The sequence below is a fragment of the Clupea harengus genome, chromosome 23 (assembly GCF_900700415.2).
Source record: "Clupea harengus chromosome 23, Ch_v2.0.2, whole genome shotgun sequence".
Taxonomy (NCBI): domain Eukaryota; kingdom Metazoa; phylum Chordata; class Actinopteri; order Clupeiformes; family Clupeidae; genus Clupea; species Clupea harengus.
In genome coordinates, this window is record NC_045174.1 from 12257810 (window position 1) to 12279876 (window position 22067).

General features: G+C 42.3%; 1 protein-coding gene across 1 annotated transcript in view; it reads left to right on the forward strand.

The window, feature by feature from the left end:
* Positions 1-12692: 12692 nt before the first annotated feature.
* Positions 12693-22067, forward strand: part of hectd2 (HECT domain containing 2) — a 35577-nt gene continuing 26202 nt past the window's right edge. Inside the window, exons 1-7 of the mRNA XM_012833389.3 lie at positions 12693-13911; positions 14647-14773; positions 17489-17627; positions 17991-18093; positions 19192-19281; positions 19409-19473; positions 19665-19710. Coding sequence (XP_012688843.1) covers positions 13834-13911; positions 14647-14773; positions 17489-17627; positions 17991-18093; positions 19192-19281; positions 19409-19473; positions 19665-19710 — 648 coding nt within the window. The 5' untranslated portion in view covers positions 12693-13833. The remainder of the gene's footprint in view (positions 13912-14646; positions 14774-17488; positions 17628-17990; positions 18094-19191; positions 19282-19408; positions 19474-19664; positions 19711-22067) is intronic.

Consider the following 22067-nt stretch of genomic DNA (forward strand, 5'->3'; position numbering starts at 1 on the left):
CCTCCTGTTTGCAGAAACCTGTTACCTAAGCTTTGTCGAGATTCTAGCACCACAACTATCACAGTTTACTTATAGCAGATGGTGTATGAATTTAGAGTATATTGTTTAATGCTAAGGTGCATTCAGTTTCCTTGATCATGAGCAATTATTAGAGATTCGTCAGATATGTCTGAGAATATAGAAACAGTATATTTGAATAGAATGTGATCTGTGTGAATGGCACTCCAGGGTACCATCTCCTAGAAACGAGATCTCTTGGATGACAGTCACACCTAGATCATCCGCTTTTGCGGGAGGGAAGAAAATCTTGCTGAATTGCAGGACTGCTGTGGAGAGGGAGAGAGAGAGAGACAGAGAGAGAGTGAACAGTTTGGACCCGGCAGCACAGTCATATTTTCTCTGTGATTTCACTGGAAGACCCATCTGCCAAGGATTGGGTTTCCTCTGCGGTAAGCATTCATCTACATTTCAAATGCTTCCACCACACTTTGGACAGGAGTCGAAAGCAACTAGAAAGAAAGAGAGAGAGAGAGAGAGAGAGTGTGTGTGTGTGTATTCAAACTTGTGTCTTTGTTTACAGGCTAAAAGCGTTTTAAGTGCGTTTCTCTGTTTGTTAATGTTTTTGTTAAGTTTTTTGTCATGTTTCTCCGTAGTGCAAAATTGACTTCCGACTTCAAACATGAAATAGCTTATTTATTGTCATAATCCCCTCCTCTACCTGCGTTCACTACCACAGGGAGAGCTTTTAAGCCTTTCATCCTGTACGCCACTGAAGCCCATAACTCAGGCACTCTGAGTTGGGGGAAAAAGTGATTTGCGTTCAAAAAAGAAAAAAGGAAGGAGAATGCATCTGGCTTCTCTTTTCTGAGCTTTAGGCCGATAGTCATTTTTTCCAAAGGCCGTCTTTTGCTTTTTCCTTTTCCTTCTGTCTGGGCAGAAGAGAGGAGAGAGAAAAGAGAGAGAGAGAGAGAGAGTCTGCTGATTCGGTCTGCCAAATCCATTCCCCACTGCGAAGTGTCCGCATCCCAACTTTCCCTCTGCACGTTTCTCCGTTCCACCTCTCCAGGATAAGTAGTTGGGATTTACAGTTCTAAGGAGCATGCGGTGTCCAGACAAAACAAAATATAAATCACTCAAAGCCTTAACGCAAGACACTCCTACCCATGACATGTTTTTTTTATTCATTTACTTTAATTAGAGTTGTTATGCAACCATGTGCTTAGTGTACATAACCATGTCAACTAGGTGCAGTGAGCAAAAAGAATCCACATGGAGCTGCAGCCCTGTTGTGTACTGTCTTGCCTCTGGAACATAACCGCTATGTAGTCGGTCACTATAGGGCCGGTTCACGCCTCCGAGGGCCTCATTAGTGTCTGCGGTCGAGCGTTGCGCGTAGTTAAGCTGATATGGCATGACGTTAGTCTCCTGAATGTTTCAGGTGTCTCTTGTCCAGATAAAACATGGTGGCAAGGCAAAAATGCAATTGAGATCATATCAGCAAGGACGGACGGGGTGCACTGCGCTCCGGAAGAGGTTTTGCTCGAGCGTGACTCTGTCAGAGCTGCTTTGAAATGGATGGAAAGAATGCGACTACCGCTGGGAACACATGAATCTATCTTCCTCAGTGTCTCAGCCAGTCATGGGGGGCTGTCGTGGACTGTCATCATAGCTGTATTTCTTCAGTCCTGACATGGCTCGGCACAAATGCGTGTTGCTGAAGTCAAGCACCCTTTAACCTGCTGACCTTTCGAACCCATTGCCTCCGTTTTGACCAGACTGAACGGAAGCGATGGCAGTTTTGTGCGTCAAAGTGAAATAAATTGTGTGACAAATGTTGTAATGAAGGGACAGCTTGTGTTTTTCAAGGTCTATTTTGGGAGCAAAACATTGATCATGTTTCGTAGGTAATAAAGAATATTCAGGAGTGTTGTGTCTTTCAGTGCATTCAGTTCCTGCATGTTAGGGATGCATATATGTGTGTTACTTATGTCCAAACAGACTTATTCATCTCCTAGTTATTGGATCTTACATTACACTCAATGTGTTTTTTCCTTGTTGGTTCTGTGAAATGCATGCATTTTCATTAAGAGATGTCATGTAGTCTTCATGTTAGTCACTTTGTCATGTATTCTGTGTTTATTTGTTGTACACAAATTGCTGCTGGATTACACCATCAGATACTGTGTCTAAGGCCTTTTGTTATATTGTTCCATGGTTTGCCCAAGATAAATGTCACCACCTAAACTCTCTGATCTTGAAAGTTTAAAACCCAAGGGAGAAACAGCCAGAGAGAGGGAGCATGACAGAGAACGAGAGAGAGAGAGAGAGGGAACAAGTCGATCGGAAGCCAACTCCTGATATTTCGGGGGCTGTGCTCAGTTATCCCTTCCTGTCCGCTGTACGATTTACTGTGAGGCCACGTTTCCCTTGCAACTCAAGTACCACACAGATCCCAGGGGAGAGGCCTCTCTCAAGTTAGAGTTTGTTGTTTGTTTGTTTGTTTGTTTGTTTGTTTGTTTTTTAGTGTTGTGCCACTGCTCAGATCAATCCCCTGCTCTGAGGCTGTGGGAGGCTTCAAACAGACTCAGATGTGTCATTCCACCACCTGTCATGGCGGTTCACCTATTTGCCGCATAACCTGAGTGCCATCTGTACTTCATGCCTGTAAGGTATGAAGTCTAATGGGTCTCACTGTCTATGTTTTCACCATGGAAAACAGTCATATTTGTTGGAGACAAAAAGAAGGACTATAGTTCTTTTTGTCCCAATTGGTGAGTTTGTTCCCTGTTTTTAAAATTCTTTACACATGTGATAAGCTTTCAAACAAAGCCATTGGGTGGAATGACACACAGCCCAAGAAGGCACCCTCAAGTAAAAAAAAACCTCAAGTAAGTTATACATATTAATTAGACAGACTCAAGAGAAATGTTTCAGATGCTGGGATCAGACTACACAATATTTTTATCTTTCACAATGATCACCATGTCAGATTAGTGCCATACATTCTTGCTGTGTGTTGTTCAGGAGACTGACAACACTACAAGTTTGGCCCCGAACAACCATCATTCACTTGCTTGTGTGAGTTTTTAAGGCCGTCGGGGAAGAGGGTAAAACAATAGTCAATCATGGTTACAGAAGCTGTATGTGTCTTGTGTTCATGAAAAAGGAAGAAAAGACTATTACTTACCCATTCCTGGGTGTCATTAAGAGGACAGTATGGGCTGTCTGGCCTTCAATGAGAACTTGAGGTGACGAATGTGTCTCTGGCAATGTCAGGCAAAATCAATTGTTTATGAATGCTTTATTATGTCGTTAAATGTAGGTGTTGCAAATTCAACATGAGGCTAGACCATGTCTATGATTTGTCTTTTTATGGAACTGTTATGCTGTGTTTGATGACGTGATGACTCCTTTGCTTCTGAGCGCTCCCATGGCACATACCGATAATGGCATGGTATGGCATCTGCTATGACATGTTTATGACACGGTTATGTCAGTCTTATGACGGGGTTCAAGGGAAAGCATAATTGACTACATGTGTGCTTCATCATGTCATGGAGGTGGTGGGGTCTGGTGGTTTTGGGATCTGGGCTTCTGGAAAGTTGTTAGATTTCAGGGGCGGCCAACATTGTTTCCCTCAGCAAGGCACTTAACCCCCAGGGGGAATGTCCTTGTAGGTTGCCCCCTGTAAGTCACTCTGGATAACCGCGTCTGATAAATGACAATGGGATGGGATGGAATGGAAGTGATCCAGTTGGTAGGTGACTCTAGATCACATCTGGCACAGGTCAGAAGTCATGCCAAGCACGGCTAGATTCCATTCCCATCCCGGACTCCTCCTCCTCCACTGAATGCTCTTGGAAGAAAGTTTCCGAAATAACATCACTGAGTGAGAGTGGAAATGTTTTTGAGAACAGAACTAATTAATTTCCCCCATACCATAGTGTTATGAAGAGCAACTTTATTTCTTTTTCACCGCCTCAGTCTAGTGATGTTTTTGTTTATTTCCTCAGCTTCATTATGTGGACCTGCTGAGTTGGCCCGGGCTGAATTTCATCAGGAAAAATAAAGAACAAATGCACTCAATGAGTAATAATGTTTTCAGCTCATTGTGGCCAACAGAAATATATAAGAATGTGGCAGAGCAATGCAAGATTATTGTGACTGTTCTGGATTCTGGTAAGATAAGATAAGAAGGAGTTTTGCTTGGCCTCAATGTAGCAGCGATAAACGCATATACAAAAGATAGCACTCGTGCCATCATAACACAGCCACTTGCCATACATACATACTGGATCTACACACATACCATAACACACATGGGCAAACTAAAGGAAGTAGATATGTGTGTGTGTGTGTGTGTGTGTGAGAGAGAGAGAGAGAGAGAGAAGACAACACACAGAGGATAAATGGGTAAACTAAAGGAAGTACATATATGTGTGTGTGTGTGTGTGAGAGAGAGTGAGAGAGATGACGACACAGAGGTGACACACATGGGTAAACTAAAGGAAGTAGATATATGTGTTTGTGTGTGTGTGTGTGTGTGTGTGTGTGAGTGTGTGTGTGTGTGTGTGAGAGAGAGAGTGAGAGAGATGACGACACAGAGGTCAAACATTGGGTAAACTAAAGGAAGTAGGTGTATGTGTTTGTGTGTGTGTGTGTGTGTGTGAGAGAGAGAGAGTGAGATGATGACACACAGAGGTGTCACACATGGGTAAACTAAAGGAAGTAGTTATATGTGTGTGCCCAAGCAAAACTCTGGAAATTTGCCCTTTTCTTCCTCTTGTACTTCACTGTCACTCGCCACTTGTCTTTCATTGTTTTTAGTTCTCTCCTTTGTTTTCTCTCATTAATTATCACTTTCTTTCTTTCTCCCTGTTTTCTTTCTCTCCTTTCTTTCCTTCATTCTGTCTTTCCTCTCCTCCTCTTCCTTGAATCATGGCACCGAGTCAGAGTTTATCTCTGCAGTGTTCTCAGCTGCTGTTCATGCCCAGAATGACGGCCAAGGAAAAGAAAGATTTGTGCCCTAACTGCAGGCAAACACACACACGCACGGACGCCCGCACGCACGGACGCCCGCACGGACGCCCGCACGGACGCCCGCACGGACGCACACACGCCAAACGCACGCACGCACACACACGCACTCAGAAGCACATGCACACAAGTACACACAGAAACACTTGCACACAAATACACATGCGTGCACTTGTAAACACAAACTCACACACACAAATATCTTGCACATTCTGACACGTGTTTCCACACATTATCGCAAGCCCTCAAGTTCACACACAAACATTCTCTCTCTCTTACACGCACGGACACACACACACACACACACACACACAAACACCGTTTGCTGAACTGTGTGGGGAACTGAGTCAAAGGGCCCTTTATGCTGCCAAAGGCACACACACACACACACACACACACACACACACACACACACATAAACACACACACACACACAGACAGACTTTCAGTAATGATGCAGAGGTCAGAACTGTGTGTTCTCAAGATTAGATGAAGATCCCTAAGCAAACAGTGCTAACAGGGAGAGTAGAATATGTAGTCCACTTGCACTAATGTATTACAGATGCATCACAGAAACTTTACAGATTATTCAAGCATTACAGATTATTACATCTTGTAAACAATATTTTCAAGTAAAATTCTTGTCTGTCATTTTCATGTATGTATGTATTGGAAAGGTAAACACTTAGAAAAATACAGTATTTACAAGGATGCAATCGAGTCTTTTTCTGACTTCATAATTAGCTTGTGAAATGTTCTTCATCTTTTTACTATTAATAAACACCTCTCATATTTAGAATGTTAGGATGTAAGAATGTTGGTCATCTTTGCATGTGTTCTAATGGGATGATTACTAATACAGTGCATTTTCTTCCTCTGTCTCACACTCAGACACATTGCAGTGTCACAGTGCCCTTCTAGGGGGAAATTAATACAATGTAATTTAATTCTATTCAATGTATTCTCCCTGTATTTCCATTCAAATCTATTCCCATTACTATCAAACAAATACAGTAAAATACCCTTATTTGAATCAATACACTTCATTTCACACTGTGCCCATGCCTTTTTATCTGCACTGGCACTGATCTCCCATGTTACAGGAAAGGCAACTGTGTCCACCACAAATCACAGTGCCATCACTAGCCCGATCAACAACTGCCATCACTCATCACTGTCTTACACAGCAGATGAAAACACACTCTGTACTCAGGCTCCGTCATGAGATGGAGTATTTGGTGACACGCGTGACATCTCACCTTTCTAACCAAATGTAAATCTGACTGTTCGGCCAGCACCGTTTGGCCGAATAGATCCCGTTACGGGGCTCTGACAGGATACAGTAAATTCAAAGTGAAGTGCAGTCATGTGTTTTAGTGAGTCCCTTCTGCTGGGAAGGGATTGGGAAAGACTTGGAGAGCAGTTTGTGCTGGGAGATTCCACAGTTGGCTTGCTCTACTACACTGGTGGGAAGCAGTGTAAAAATGGGAAATTGGTGTGTGTGTGTGAGTGTGAGTGTTTGTGTGTGTGTGTGTGTGTGTGTGTGTGTGTGTGTGTGTGTGTGTGTGTGTGTGTGTTCTTTGTGCCCTCGCCCTCTTCAGATTGGCAGGGTCACGATGACACCAAATGTGCTGTGAGAGGCCCTATGCCTGGCAACGACATCACTCTGAAGAACACTGCACAGTTAATCATTTTCTCTAAAAACTACTGTCAGTTACTGGTTTCTATTGGCCACTAACATGCTCTAGTTCTTGTCTAGTATTGCATAGTATTAACAGTACCAAGAAGCCTGCAAAGTTCTACATTATCTCCAGTAAATTATCAGAAGATAGTAAACAATAAGTCATGGTAATACTTTTCTCAGTTACTCAATGTTTTTGAATCTACATTAGGAATCAGCCTACTACATAGAACAAACAGAATGATGTTGTGCAGCTATTGGCCGGCACATTACTGTTATGTTGTTTAGAGTGATCTACTGTTAAACATATTAAAGTACCAAACAAGACTACTGTAATATACTGTATAGAGAGGCTGAAATGTTTGGACTTCCAACCATTAGAGCTCCCAGTGGTTCTTTCTCAGTGCACTCAGCTCAGAAACACAGGAGTTGTACTGCAGAGGTTATCAATACCAGTATTTTGGGTTTACAATGTAAATGATTTGTAAGTTTTGGGGTGTGTTTTAACTGTTCAACAAACGCCTCAAACAGGTCTTGAACCCTATCATTGTTCTGAATCGCTCTGGAGTCAGCCCTGCTAACAATTCAGCTATATCCATTCTGTCCAAAGCATTTGTGATTGGCATTCAAGCTCATTGGGTGACTTTTTAAAATACATTTCTGTTAAATGATCCATTTAGAAAGTCAGGCCTTTTTTGTGTGATACGCTTATTTTTTGGAAAATTGCTACTTGTGGGATGCCGTAAGTAGTAATACTGTGAATGATGACATAAACCTCTACCAGATACACAACATCATTTTTTATCAGCATGTGAGCATCATGGGTTTTTAACCCATAGTCTAGATTTCACTGGCCCCAGTTTAACCCATGGCCTTGATCTTACTGTCCCCTGCTCTACCAACTGAGCGATAGGAATTCACAAAGGCATACGCAGACACAGCTACTTTTAGTATCACCTGAAAATGAATTATATACAGTTCAAAGGTCATGAGTTAAAAGGTCATGAGTTTGAGGTGTGGGGTTTGATTTTTTGCTCTTTTCTTGCATTTCAATTTAAATTCCACTCAACTGCATTCATTTATATAGTGCAATTAGAAACGGACATTGTCCCTTTATAGACCCTTAATAGAGGAATGAAACCCCTAGAGCAAGAGTTTATCAGTACAATGTTGTATTGTTTTTTACAATGCAATTGCAAAAGATTTTTGACTGAGCACTCACTTAGTGGCACACCTAAAAATCTAACAAGTGCTTTCTCACATTTCCTCGTCACCTTGGCTGAGGATGAATCTACGTCAGCATCTTCTGTGCACTTGAGTGGGTGGTGAGCTTGCCTTGAGGATGTGTGATGCCACATGATCTATTCAGCGGTTATCTAGGATTAATGAGAGGAATGTGGAGTCTACTGCTGGACATTTCTGCTTCAGGTCTGCTCCAAACCAACTCCATCTTGTCCAAACACACCCCCTATTAGATCCAAAGCAACTCTTTCTGCTGGCTTTCTCTTTTTCTTTAATGATATGCCATGTTTGGCAGTCAATTGATGTTCATTTGAAATATCTTTTCAGTACTTACAGGACATCTTTCAAAGTACATTTATCTCAAGGTTAGATAGAGACAGATAATAGATGATTTTGCCAAACTATCATGCTGTATGGAAGCCAGAATGCAAAGAACTGCACAGAGCACCTCTTTCAAGGGAAATACTGCGATATACATTATTGATTTGAACCACTACACTACCCACTGCATGAATCCTATGAGATGTGTCATCTGCAATTACAGTAAGACTTGCAGGTGGCAAATACTAATGAATGAGTACTTCTGAAAGAAATGACTAGAAATGTCTTGGGTCCAAGCTGTCTTTCTAGTCACACCTTTTCCTCCTCAGACAAAAGGTGCTGACCGGCAGATGGGCCCTATCTTTGATGGTGGATTTTCAGATCATTGGCTCCAAAGGAATGTGCCACGACTGCAATTTAAAAAAAAGTTACGATTCCAAATTCCGTGACAATGGGCGCTCCATCACTGCCTGAGCCAGAGAGAGAAAAACGCCTTGAGGCCCTCCATTGTTCTTCACATACCAGATAAGCACTCTCCGTCCTGCAGCACTGTCAAAAGCCTTTCAATACAACCCGTGTCCACCCACTGCCATTACTTCAGCTTCTATAAATAACCCAGCAGAGTCAAAAAAGCATGTCAGTCTGACAGGGAGGGATACGCTGTCAATAACTAAAACTTCTCAATTTTGTATTTTATGGTGTTGTGCCTTTTATTTTCAGCTAGGTCAATGTTTTTCTGTAGTCTTATGTGTATTGCTGGTCTTGGTGTGCAACAGAGGCCACTGAAACAGAGGCCATCCTTTTTAATATGTAATGATACATGATAATGATACACTTGTGTATGTAAGGATTGTGTAATATTGCAACGTACCTCAGGGGAGTATTTGTACTTGTACTTGTACTTGACAGTTCTTATTCTTACTTATTCTGACTTCTTAATCATTGTATAATTAATTGTATTCTTGTGTTGTTATATGTTGTCCCTCGTGGCACCAACAGGAGCAGCGCTTCAAATTTTGTTGTATGCAAAGCTATACATTGACAATAAAGGCTTTCTATTTCAATTTTAATTCAAAGAGTATACTGCCAGTTATAACTGGGTAAAAGTGGCAAAGTGAACATCAATCCCACTTGAATGGTTGTGATAGAGAGTAGAGATTAGCAGAGATTACATTCCCAAACCCGATGCTGTTTTCTAACATTAAAAACACACATTTCCTCAGATAAAAATGCTTTAATGGCATGAGTGAAGTATTTCATTGTTGCCAAAGCTGTTCCAAGACTAAACAATTGTTGATGATGTATTGAATTAAAAAATAATGAAAAGAGTGTGTGTGTGTGTGTGTGTGTGTGCGTGCGTCTGTGTCTGTGTGTGTGCATATGTGTGTGTCAGAGAGACTGAGAAACTCACATACCCCTCTGGTACACCATGGACCCAATTCACTGACCAAATTACACCACTCTCACGTCAGAATTCTCTTTAGTTACTCAATCGGTCGCTCTCAGACATGTAAGGTCATATTTAAGTTCTGTAAAATGGATAGGTACAGTTTGTGGATTAGTCTGCATGACTTCAGGACTGCAATCCCAACCGTTTGGCCAAAGGGGTCAAGCAGGGATAGCTCCTAACTCTGACGGTGAAATGAGTTCATCGAAGTTGAAACTTGGGCCAGGAACATTCAAGCTTCTCTCCAGCTTGTAAAAGTCCAGGACATGCTGACTTGGTCCTGAGTCAACACTGACATGTGCTTTCAACCCTCCGGTTTAAAATTGGACCTACAGAAAAAAAATAAGCTTGGCTGTGGTCATCATACCACTCTTAAGTCACTATAAAAGACAGGCTTGTTAACTAAAACGTTAAAGGCCATTTCAGACCTTTCGCGTTCTGGTTTCAGGACCAGGGCTGCCAGCAAAACGTACGTCCCTCTGTGCTAATCCAGGCTCATAAACATATCAAACCATAAAGTACGACAGTATTAGCCTCCGTTCCAACACCTTAATATCACTGTGACAGCGTGAGTCATTCTGTGAGGATTGGATCCTCCCTTGCTGAAGGTGCCAGCGTTATCCGAGCCACGCTCTCCCCATCCAGGACTTGGCTCCCGCTTCTGTCCGCAGATGCTTGGGTTACAGCAGGGAATTTCAGTCCCACTGACTAGATTGAGACAGGTAGCCCAATATGGTTAAGGGTCTAGACAAGAGTCGGGATATCTTTTGTACACTAGTCCAAAGAGCAACTGGCGTAATCACTGTTGTGACTGCGTACTTTAATTAGTCAACATCACATGGTAATTACTGCATTGAAGGAGACTCTGGTTGAGGCAGAATTGGGATCAAGTGTAGGCCTACTGCAGGAGGGCGAAGCAGGGCTCAGTCTTTCAACATGCTCAACAAAACAGGCTGCGGTGGGCCCCAAAAACACTACAGAATCTTTTAAAGTGAAACCATTATGGGTTGTTCAACAGAATGTCATGTTATGTTTATTTCTGCTCGTTCAAATCAAATAGTCAAAGAAAAAAGCCAATATTCGCTCCCTTTTAACCCTCCACTTCTTCCCTGTAATTTGCTCTCTCCTTCTCTTCCTCTCAGTCGCTTTCTTGGACCAACTTCAGCCACCTCTGAGTTGGGTTCTCAGAAACTCAATGTTTCTTCCTTTTAAAAAGAGTCACTGTTCACTGCCTTGGATGCTCATGTGTCTGCTCCCAGATATTTAGTCCTTGGTCTCTCTGAAGCGCTCTTATGTCAATTTATAATGGTGCCATCTAAATGAGTCAAACTGAAATTAATTAACAACTGTGAAGTAATAGTAGCAGGTCCCAACAATATTGGCAAATTAATTAAAGAACCTGTACACTAATTCAGACATTATTTGTGTAGTCATTTTGTGATCTATGGTGTTATCTAAACAGGTTCAAACCTCAGGTGAAGTTATTCTCTAAGCCAGTGTCTTTCATCTCTTCCTGCTCTGCAACCCTGTTTGAGCTATCAGCATTATACCTACACTGATTTCAATAAGGAGTGCTTGAAGCAGAGATAGACAGAAGATTATCATGGCATGAGGGACCTTGCAGCAGGAATGAGAGCTCCGACATAAGTACATGGCTACTCGTTTGGAAAACCAGTGATACTGATGAATGTGATCACTGTAAAGAACACTTTACTGAAGTTCTCCTCATAATGACAGGGAACAAATGTGTTGAGATCCTCAAACTGGTTATGTGAGAGCATTGTTCTGTATTGTTGATACACAAACTCCATTGTAAAAAAGTTGACAGACTCAACTTTTCCGGTAGATGAGCATGAGAGGTCTACCATGTATTCATTTCAGACTGACATTAAATAGGTCTCTTACGCCCTCTTCTGGAAGAATCTACACTAACATAAGGTTACAACTCAAAGATGTTCCCATAATTCATACAAACCTCATTGTAGCACTTACCTCAACATTGTAACAAACATAGGGCAGACCAGGTACAGTGGTAACCAGGGGAAGGCTGTAGCATGCCAGTTGTAACATGTAGCATGCTACGTTCAACGTTTTAGCTTGTGTCTCAATCTCTGTCAAACGTTATAGACAGAATAGTTTTGAGGGGCAAATTTGTAACTTTTAAGTTTTGCACAAGATTTTAACTGCACAATTGATGCGTTTTGATTGAAACACAACTAACAGGTGGTTGTCATCCGTGACTTCCAATTTAGATGGTAGTGTCATTATTAGCTGCATACAATGCGTTTAATTCCCACTATCTATCTATTAACCGCGGTCGGCTGGGGACAATTGTAACCCGTATTACATAAAATTGTTTGATACAATTACAACAGATAGCTAGCTAGCCATTTTTGCGAAAATGTAACACCTTTGTTTTGAAAGCGACTAACACACTGACATTTTGAAAACAAACGCTGTAAAAATCCTTATCAGCCACTATTATATAATACATAGCTGTTGACGTACATTTTTAACCCTTCAAACTGGCATGTTACAATTGTCCTCGGCCGGTTACAGCTATCCCCGACACATTACAACTGTTCCCAATGGCACTCACTGCATTTACATGAAAATTAGAGAAAAGTAAGGCACACGTGCCTTTTGAATTAGTGAATAGTAAATATAGAAACGATATCTCAATTATGATCCTGAGAGTATATGTTATATAATTAAATACTGCCCTTGCTTTATAACCAGAAGGCAATCCTGACAAAACGTTTTTGAGTGAATTCTCAAAGAAAGTGGGTATCTGTATTTATGTTTAATGCTAAATCAATCTTACTCCTGGACTCAATCTCATTGGGTTTATTTATAATGCTAAATCCATTAAACTCCTGGACTCAATCTCATTGGGTTTATTTATAATGCAAAATCAATCTTACTCCTGGACTCTTCCACTTCTGTGAACCACTCTATTAATATGATTAACACATCTGTTTATTATCCTCTGTCTGTGTGTGTCTGTCTCTCATTCCCTCTCTTTCCCTAGCTTCTCATTTAGCTATACATTGTGCATATGTTTTTCAGAGGAAGTACCTTTTATTCTTTATTTGACATATGTTATGTATGTTATGTTAAAAAAAAATCTCCATCTCCGTCTTTCTTCCCTTGTGTGTGAGAGTGTAAGATAGACAGAGAGAGAGAGAGACCAAGAAGTGGCAACACAGGGGAGTGGAGACTGCTGGAGATCTGGCCATACATTTTCTGGTTGATTAGCTGACCTGACCCTGCCTGGGATGACTTCTTTTCTTGGAATATCATGAACAAACAGAACAGACAGAACGGTTATATAATGTGGTGAGTTAAATGCACCAGTGAACGCACTGTAGATTTTCCAGTGGCAATTCTTTGACAGCCTCTGATTAACCTTGAATTACGGCCACCGACTCACGCAAAAGTTACATTTGCATCACTATCACCACCATGAATGGTATTGTTCAAACTGACTTTGTGTAAAAAAAAAATCCTCGAAATAAATGTCTCATTCATCTTGGGATAAAGCGTGAAGTAGCCAGGTCTGTTTTGCTGGGTTAGGTTGAATTCCAGGAAAGACTATAAATCTGATTCAGCGTAGAGAGAAGGCGAGCACCAACCCCTCTCTTACGTCGAACTCGCCGTATCCAAGTCCGTAACTACAAACCTCATCAAACAACATGGCGCCAGCATGCAGCTGGCCTGCACATACGAACGCCAGGGCACTTTTTTTCTATAGAACATTAGCGGACAAGTAACTATTGTAACGCAGCATCGCGCAGACTACACGAACTTTTTTCGTCTTGTTGAACGACGACGGATTTGTCCTCCGAGCGCACAGCATCCGGATCAACTTACAAGAAGTGCTACTTTGGAAAACTCACCTGCTTAGGCTACTATAAAGAACACATCGTTCTGAATTTGCGTTTCTTGAACCGTTATGCATCACTCAAGCAGTGCCTTGATGAAATTCAAAGTGAAGTGAGACGACTTGGTTTTCTGTATACACATATAAAGCGTACTCGTATATACTTTTTGGGGGGAAAATGCCAAGTGACTGCGTTCGACATAAGACATTTGAAAGGACGAAATGCATCTAAACATGAGTGAGAACAACTCCCCAGTGGACGACAGGGAACGAGACAGGCTTCCGCCTATTTTTAATCATGTAAGTACAAAAATATTGTGCCTAATATAACTGCATTTAACTTGAAGAACAATACGTTGTTGTTGTTTTTTTACATAAGAATATTTCCCCTGTATAACAAAACATACAATTGTTATTTTTTCCGTCTGTCAAACCTTTAGTCGTCATTGCCATGTTATTTCCATATGCTTAAGAAAATAATTGTATTTAAATATCTGGGAAGATTTATTTTCCAAGTTCTTCACAGCTGTGTCTTTTGTTTTTCTTTTGATATGAACGAACATTTTCTCTCTACTGTGATCTTAATATTGAATAAAGTATTAGTCACTGACAAAAATTAAAAGTTACAAAAAGAAATGTAACTTGGACATAAACAGGTTGACATGTAGCACTGTAGTCCCACTACAACAGCCTAGCCCGATCGCTCATTATTTTGCTCTACCAAAGCAGCTACTGTAGCCTATTAGGTGAAAACGACTTCCAGTAGGATGACAGAGCATCCTCTTAGATGCAGTCAGTAGCAGCCTACTAGAGAGGTTAACTTTGACTTAAGGTCTTGTAGCCAATTAAAGGCACAGTCCACGATTCTGGCTAAAGGTTGATGACTTGATGTCTAGTAGTTCTTTGGGGTCTTGTAGCCGCTGTAGCAACTCATTCGAAACGTACAGAATCACTAAACTGATAGCAGTAGAGAGACAAACACAGCAGAAAAATCCCCATTGCTCGCCACCACAGTGATTTGTATTTCAATGACAGGGTTTGGAGCGTGGATCCAAGCAGCCGTGTGCCTCCTATGGAAACTTCTTCTCCTCCGTGAGTCAGAAGAGAGAAGCAGCTGGCCACGGGCTGTCTCTGCCCATCATCCTACCAGCCATCAGACACGGTTGGTCCTGCATGCGCAGAATACACTGAGCTGAGTCTGGGCCCACTGAGGCCACATGTCCCCCAGTCTGGGACAGATACTGAGGAGAGACTGTGTGGACACATGCTGAGGGTGCTTTGATGCTGTTGTGAGAGAGTCACCAGATAAAGCCAACAGAGTTCGTAAAACGTTCTTACTATGGGGTTTCGTAGTTGTGGCTTCTGTGTGTCAGCTATAATGACACAATCACCCAAGGAAATTATCTCTGACACTTTATACATTCAAACACACAGGTCGTAACATCACCCGCATGCACGTACAGAGAGAGAGAGAGAGAGAGAGAGAGAGAGAGAGCAGGGAAGAGGGAGCAGACAAATTAATGGGTTCATTATTGCATCCAGACCTAGTGATTTATATAAAATGACACATTCTAAAATGAGATCATCCTGATGACTCAGGTTGTTATTTTTAGTCTAAATTGCATTCTTTGGGGTTGTAAGGCCTGGTCAGTCCACGCTTCAACTTCAAGTTGAAATCATGATATTAAGCTGTCAATGTTTATAACTCTGCCATAACATAATGACAGACCAGCTGCTGGGAAGTAATAAAAAGACATAAAAAATAAGTTTGAGTCAGAGTGCGTGTCAGACCCCAGAATGTGCATGCATGGAAAGCTACCCTTTTTACTTTCATACTTGTGTCAAATACTGTGTGTTTTGAAAACTTTTCAATACTTCTATGAGATGTGTATTGTAGAAGTCTGAAACAGGACACTGAAAAATAGGGAGACTAGACGGAAATTGAAATGTTGAATCAATTTGCTTCGATGACAAAACGGTTTTGTGCCTGGCTAGACCATGTTTTGTGCTTGGCTAGAAGAATATGAGTCTATAGGACCGAATCATCTCAATTTGTGTCAGGGCACATGTAAGAAAATAACGCTTAACGCTTGCATGAGCCTTAAATGCCTTGCAGAATTTAGACATTCATCTGCTCTTTTACAAATTCTGTGTTGTGGAGGAAGAAGAAAAAAAACAACAACAACCACATAAATGAATTTCAAAGAAAGACCTTACGCTCTGCTTTGAATTAATGAACACTTCAAGATGTGCGCTGCTTTTTCGGGTGCAGCGACATCAAAAGATGTAGTCAGACACTTATGCCTCAATGGCTTCTACAGATGTGCTGTACTGCTCTTCAGGTCTAGGCTCCTTTCAAGCAGAGGAGACATTGTTTCTGCTGTCACGATGTCACTGAATGGATTAGAGGCTATGGATATGAATGGGGGTGCGCGGTCCAAGAGGGATCCAAACGCATTCTTGTTAGCAATGTGATTTCCTTTTCTTTATTGTTGCCTCATGTGCAAGATATCAGAAGCTTCATAAGCCACCTTCAGCAGCACATTGATGAACCAAACTTAAAACTATGTTTCCATTCTGTGTTATGGACCATACGTATATTTGGTCATTACAACACTTTTTGAGTTCCTCTTAATGCCAAAGTTACAATTCACAGTTGTCCTTCTAATGTTATGATGGATCTATCTCAAAGCTGAATTTTGACATGGTGATTATTTGTAGATTTCTTTAAAGAGGGCATGTTTTAAAAGGCAGGTTTCTGGTTCAGGTTTCAGAATCTAGAAGTAGCCAGCTGACTAACAAACTTGTCTTGCAGTTAAGGACTATAGCACCGTTGGCACTGATAAATGCTTACTAGCTTGGCATCTGATGTATTTTGGTGATGTATGGAGATGTACGATTATAAAAGATGTTCTTATATATTCTGACCCAGACCACTAAACTACATAGTGTGAATGACTGGTGTGTTACTCAGTCCTTCACATGACCATAGACCAGAAACTTTTAGAATGTATTAACAATTAAAGTTTACCTGCAAAAAAAAACATACCTTTAAAAGCTAAAAAAAGCTGCTTAACATGGCTTATCTGGTGTTTTCAAACTAAAAGGGGGTTTCCTAACTCACCCAGCAGTGGTGAATATTGCTGTCTTTGTGAACGCTGCCCCCACACAGCAGAACTGATTGTCAGTTGATTGTTGGCTGCCAGCAGTTATTGACAGATTGCTGCAATCACTGTCAGGCCCAGTGGCGTTTAAAAGAAGCAAAGTGGTCACTCGGATGATGGTAATTGTCATCTTCGCTCAGACAGAAGGTCACACAAGATTTCCCTCCCATCAGAACCCAATTACATTAAGTTACCTCACGGTTTTGTCCGTTTTAAAGCTAAATACACCCCTTTACACAGTGTAAACAGAAGCTTTCAAATTGACCTTTGAAAGTCTTTTGAGGTTGCCTTGAAGTCGTTCTGTTTTGTTGTGATGAGCCAAATGACCTCATCCAGGTCATGGTTGATTTGCTCTGTTAAAGCCTTTACGAGGTCTCTTCAAAGGAGACCCAAGTAGGTTTACATAGCTGTGGTTAACTATGTTGGGATTCAATGGTGACTTCCATTCTGAAAGAAACTAAAAGTTCTGGATGCATATACAGGATCTCCTTCTTCTGTAATAGAGTTCCTGTAGCTCAACTGATAGAGCAGCAGAGTCTTAAGAGCACCAAGGTCATGGGTTGGATAACCACTGGACCCATACATACTGATAAACATGTGTATCTGTGATGCATCTGTAAGTCACTGTGTCTGCAGAAGGACTGCCTGCTGATATCCCCCTAGCTACATTATATTGACACAATCTGTGTGTTGTTTGGGTGGGTGGGGTGTAGCGAGAGGACCCCGTCTGATCTGTGCGGGCGTCAAGCAGAAGCATCGCATCTCCCTGGACATTCTGCCCCCCGAAGTTAGAGCCCGCTTCGCCTGCGACCCCATCATCCCTCTACGCACCAAAACAACCAAAGAGTTTCAGTGAGTAAACACCATTGCTTATCTATCCGTTAAATGGCTTCCATATATATATATATATATATATATATATATATATATTTCATGTGTACTTAGGGTCAGTTTACAATTGAAGACATGAACAATTCAGCATTTCAAATACTTTGATCTTAAACTTAAATAGTACAGTTCTTTGGCATTTCTCTAGGAATTAAGTTAGGTTTTTATTGATGTTGTACCTTTTTTTTAGATTTATATGTGGTGAGTATAGGCATACGTACATTTTGTCTATTCACTCTTTGTGAAAGTGTGTAAACTTTACTCACATCTGTGATGATCATTCCCAACTATTGAAGACTTACGTCCTCTTTTCTGTTGTCACTGCAGGGAAGATATCGAGAAGGCCACCTTCTCAGGTGACTGGAAGCACGTCCATGAATTTTACTTGACCACGTTCGACTCCTTTTTGGAACTCAATGCTGCCTTTAAGGTTTGGATCACGCCTTGGTTCCCAATCTGTTGTTTTACCTGTCAGATCAGCGCTAAGGCCTGCACCAAATCAGCCACTGATCCAACCAATCCAATCAAAATGTGATGCCAGTAACTACAACTAATTATTATGACATCACACGCACAGTATGCAGACACACACACACACACACACACACACACACACACACAGACACACACACACACACATGAACATGTACGCACACAACTGGTTTCAAACACTGAGCTTCAGAAGTCATAACAACGGTCATTCAGAAGCCGTCGGGCTGAGGCTGCAGTGTTAGTTAGTGTATTTACCTTTGTACCTGAGGAAAAAAAAGGACATGCTTTTTGGAGCCGGAGAGAGGGGAAAACCGACGGGCACTTACAAGTTCCCAAATGAATGAATGGACTCTTTCAGTGTGCCGTGAATAAGAGCACCTGTGACTGCCCATGCCCTATAGAAGGTGCTATTCAGAACACACAGGGGCAGACTTTTTGGGGTCTGGCTGGTTGATTTTTCTTTCCCATTTTTGTTCTCTCCCCTCCTCCCCCCGCTTCTAGCAGGAGTAGTAGGAAAACAAACTGCACAGCATTGCAAGTGACTGTCATTCGGTGAAGTCATTCGGCAATGTAATGCGTGTGTTTCTCTGACTTGACATGCAGAGAAGTTACTCACTTTCCTGACACAGTCACTGCTGTGTAAGGCTGAGAACTAGAAAAACAAAATAAAAAAACGAGTAATTTCAAAGCTGTTTTTGCCATCGTGTAATAAGGAAACTGGAGCCTCGACTGCGCTACTTGGTCCGAATATTAATATGGCTTCTTTTCTACCAGACAATGTTGATTGGCCAAGTGTTTGGCCAATCTCCTTCTCATCTGTTTCAGCCATTTCTCTCTCCAACGCCTGCAGCAGTTTCTTTGGTGGCCCAGCACAATAGGGAATTGTTATGAATTGGACTCATTATACAGTCTTGTCAGTAAAAAAAAAAGAAGAGAAGGTTTTTAAACCGTGAAACACATGCTCCATTCTCTTTTTTCTCTCTTTCTTTCTTTCTCTCTCTGTTTCTCTCACTCACTATCTTTTCCTGTTTTTCAGAAAGAGGCGAACGCTCCGTTTAACACAACCGAAGACTCAGGAATTAACACCAAATTTGTCAACGCTGTTTACGATGCCATACTCCACACAGTATGTTCCAAAGCCATTTCTCTCCTGCAGGCATAGTTCATTGCTCCAAGTGGCCATTGTTTTTATAGTGCCAGTAACTGCCACAACTTCCCGATAAAGTTTGTCCTTTTTCTTTTTTTTTTTACAGCCGCCTGAAACACAGAAGGCTGTGTTAAAGGGGATCATTAATAGCTTATTAAGAGAATGGAAAGGGTGAGTGGCTTTGTTTACTTTGGAGACATTTTCTTTTTGATCTTCATTAACTTGTTGTTCTGGTTAAAACAAAATGCAGAGAGAACACTAATTAGAGCATTTTTTTTATTAAATGCATCTGAACATCAGTCAGTTTACATGTTCATGAATGTTGCCTTTGTTAAGGTTGCATTTTCCTGTTGTCTCACCAGGCCCCGGACAAAAGATGACCTGCGGGCCTATTTTGTTCTCGTTCAGGTAAAGCAGCTGCATCTCATTCGTTTACACAAAGCCTACCTCTGTGCTCCAGACCCATAATGTTTTGCTTGTTTACCCCTTCATTATTTACCCTTGCCATTAACCCCCCCCCCCCCCCCCCCTCCCCCGGCCCCTCTTTCCCCCCGTAATAGCAGGTAGTATAGTAATCCCCTGACTTCTACCAGATAGCCACCTTCAAGCTACAAATAGCCAAATAACCCCCGTTACATAACCATGCCAACATATGGAACTTTTCAGTAATAGGCAGCAATTTCCTCTGTGCAAGAAGAGAGGAGGAGGGGGGGGGGGGACGCTTATCAGTATGCTGGGCTCAGGGGTGGTACTGTGGGATGCAGTGAAGCACATGTGGAACAGGATCGTGCTAATCTGCCTCAAAAAAGGTCCCCGTATGGCTGAAGACAGAGAGGTGAAGATTGGGGTGGAGAGAGAGAGAGAGGCGCGGTCCGTGTTTGGAAAAGGAAGATTGAAAGAGGGAGGAGGAGAGAGGAATAGAGTGAAAGAGAGGGAGAGGGAGGAGGAGAGAGAGGGAGCAGACGATCCCATTATGTTTGAAGAGAGGGGAGGAGAGACAGAGCGGTTGGAAATCAGAGTGTGGGTAAAGGGAGAGGTATGTTAAGTGAGTGAAAGAGAAAGATGAAGGGAAAGAGAGAGAGAGGGAGAGGCTGAGAAAGAGCAAGTAGAAGTTACCGAATCGAAACGACCGGAAGTTTCTTCATCTGCCTCTGCCCCCCGCCCCCACCCCCTCATTCACACATGGCCCATTGACTCCCGTCTGGGTGGTTGCCGGCGGCAGTGCTCTGTCGTCGAGGGCGATGTAACGCCACCCCAGTGTTTACTTCATACATGACCAACCAAAGGCCTGGCAGCACTGCCGGCCAAATATGGACGGGCCACCATGCTGGAGTCTGGGATAGGGGGAGCGAGGAAGAGTGAAGGGAAGAGAGAGCTTTCTTTTTCTCTCTCTTTTACTTTTTCAACTGTCCTCCACGTCCGTCTCTTTTCCTCTTTCTTCTCTTTCTTGATTTCTGAATATGTGTCTTCATTCTCTCTCTCTCTCTCCTGCTCTCCTCTCTCTGTCTCTCTCTTTCTCTCTCTCTCTCTCTCTCCTGCTCTGTCCTCTCTCTTTCTTTCTCTCTCTCCTTCTCTTGTTCAGGTCCAGTCCTGACTTTGTGATGAGCTAGTGCACCTACACCATATCAAAACCAGATCTGCTCCAGACTCATCCTTCTTTTGGACCTCTTTATCCCCCTTTCCCTCCTTCTCACCTCCCTACCCCTCTCTCTCATACCCCTCTCCCCCTCTCTCTCATCCCTCTCTCCCTTTCTCTCCTCTCCAGTCGTAGTGGTGATTTTCGTGTCTGTCCTTAAAGGGAGCTTAAGGTGCTTCAGTGGCTCAGACGCGTGCGTCTCTGAGGCTGTGCACTGAACCCTGCCTCATGCCTCCACTGCTAGGGTTCAGACTGAGACCGGCTCCGTCTCTGGGCTCCTGGTGAGCTCCCTGACCTACATTTGAGAGCGGCAGACGCAGCCGAGGAGGGGATCCAGGGCCAATTATCTATCTGCCCCTCCGCTAGTGTCAGTTAGCCTTCAGCCACAGTTGTTTGCCTTTCAAACACACGCAGACACACACACACACACACACACACACACACACACACACACACACACACACACACAGATATACACTCACACACAGAGATGTACACACACAATCACATGCACATACATATTCACACACTCACACAGAAATACACACACATACACACAAACAGACACACACACACACACACACACACACACAAACACACACACACACACACACACACACACACATACACACACACACACACACAAGGCAGCGGGAACAGATGAGGTCATGCTGGAGTGGTAGCGCTGGTTTCCGTGGCGATGCCAGCCTTTATTAGAAGTCAGACATTGTGTGCTCTCGCTCTCCTGACCAAACTTATATTTTCTTTTCTCTCTCTCCCTCCTTTCTCTCCCCTCCCCCCCTCTCTTTTTTTCTCCCTCCCTCTCTGTTTTTCTTTCCTCATCTCGGGTATATGTTTTTAATGACCTGTGCCAGTGTACCAGCACGGCCATATATGTCATCTCTGAACATTCAGACACTTAGACAGGCAGGACAGGAAAGCTCAATAGGATTAGGATAATATTTCCTTCTTTTAATCCAGTCTTTGTCTCTTGTGGATCATATATTTGCATGTAAAACTATGGCCTCACTCTTTGTTAGAGCACCATACTATGTCATTATGGCAATGTCACGCATCATCCAGATGACTTGGCTTCCATCTTTTGTGGCGAAACCCACAGTATATCAAG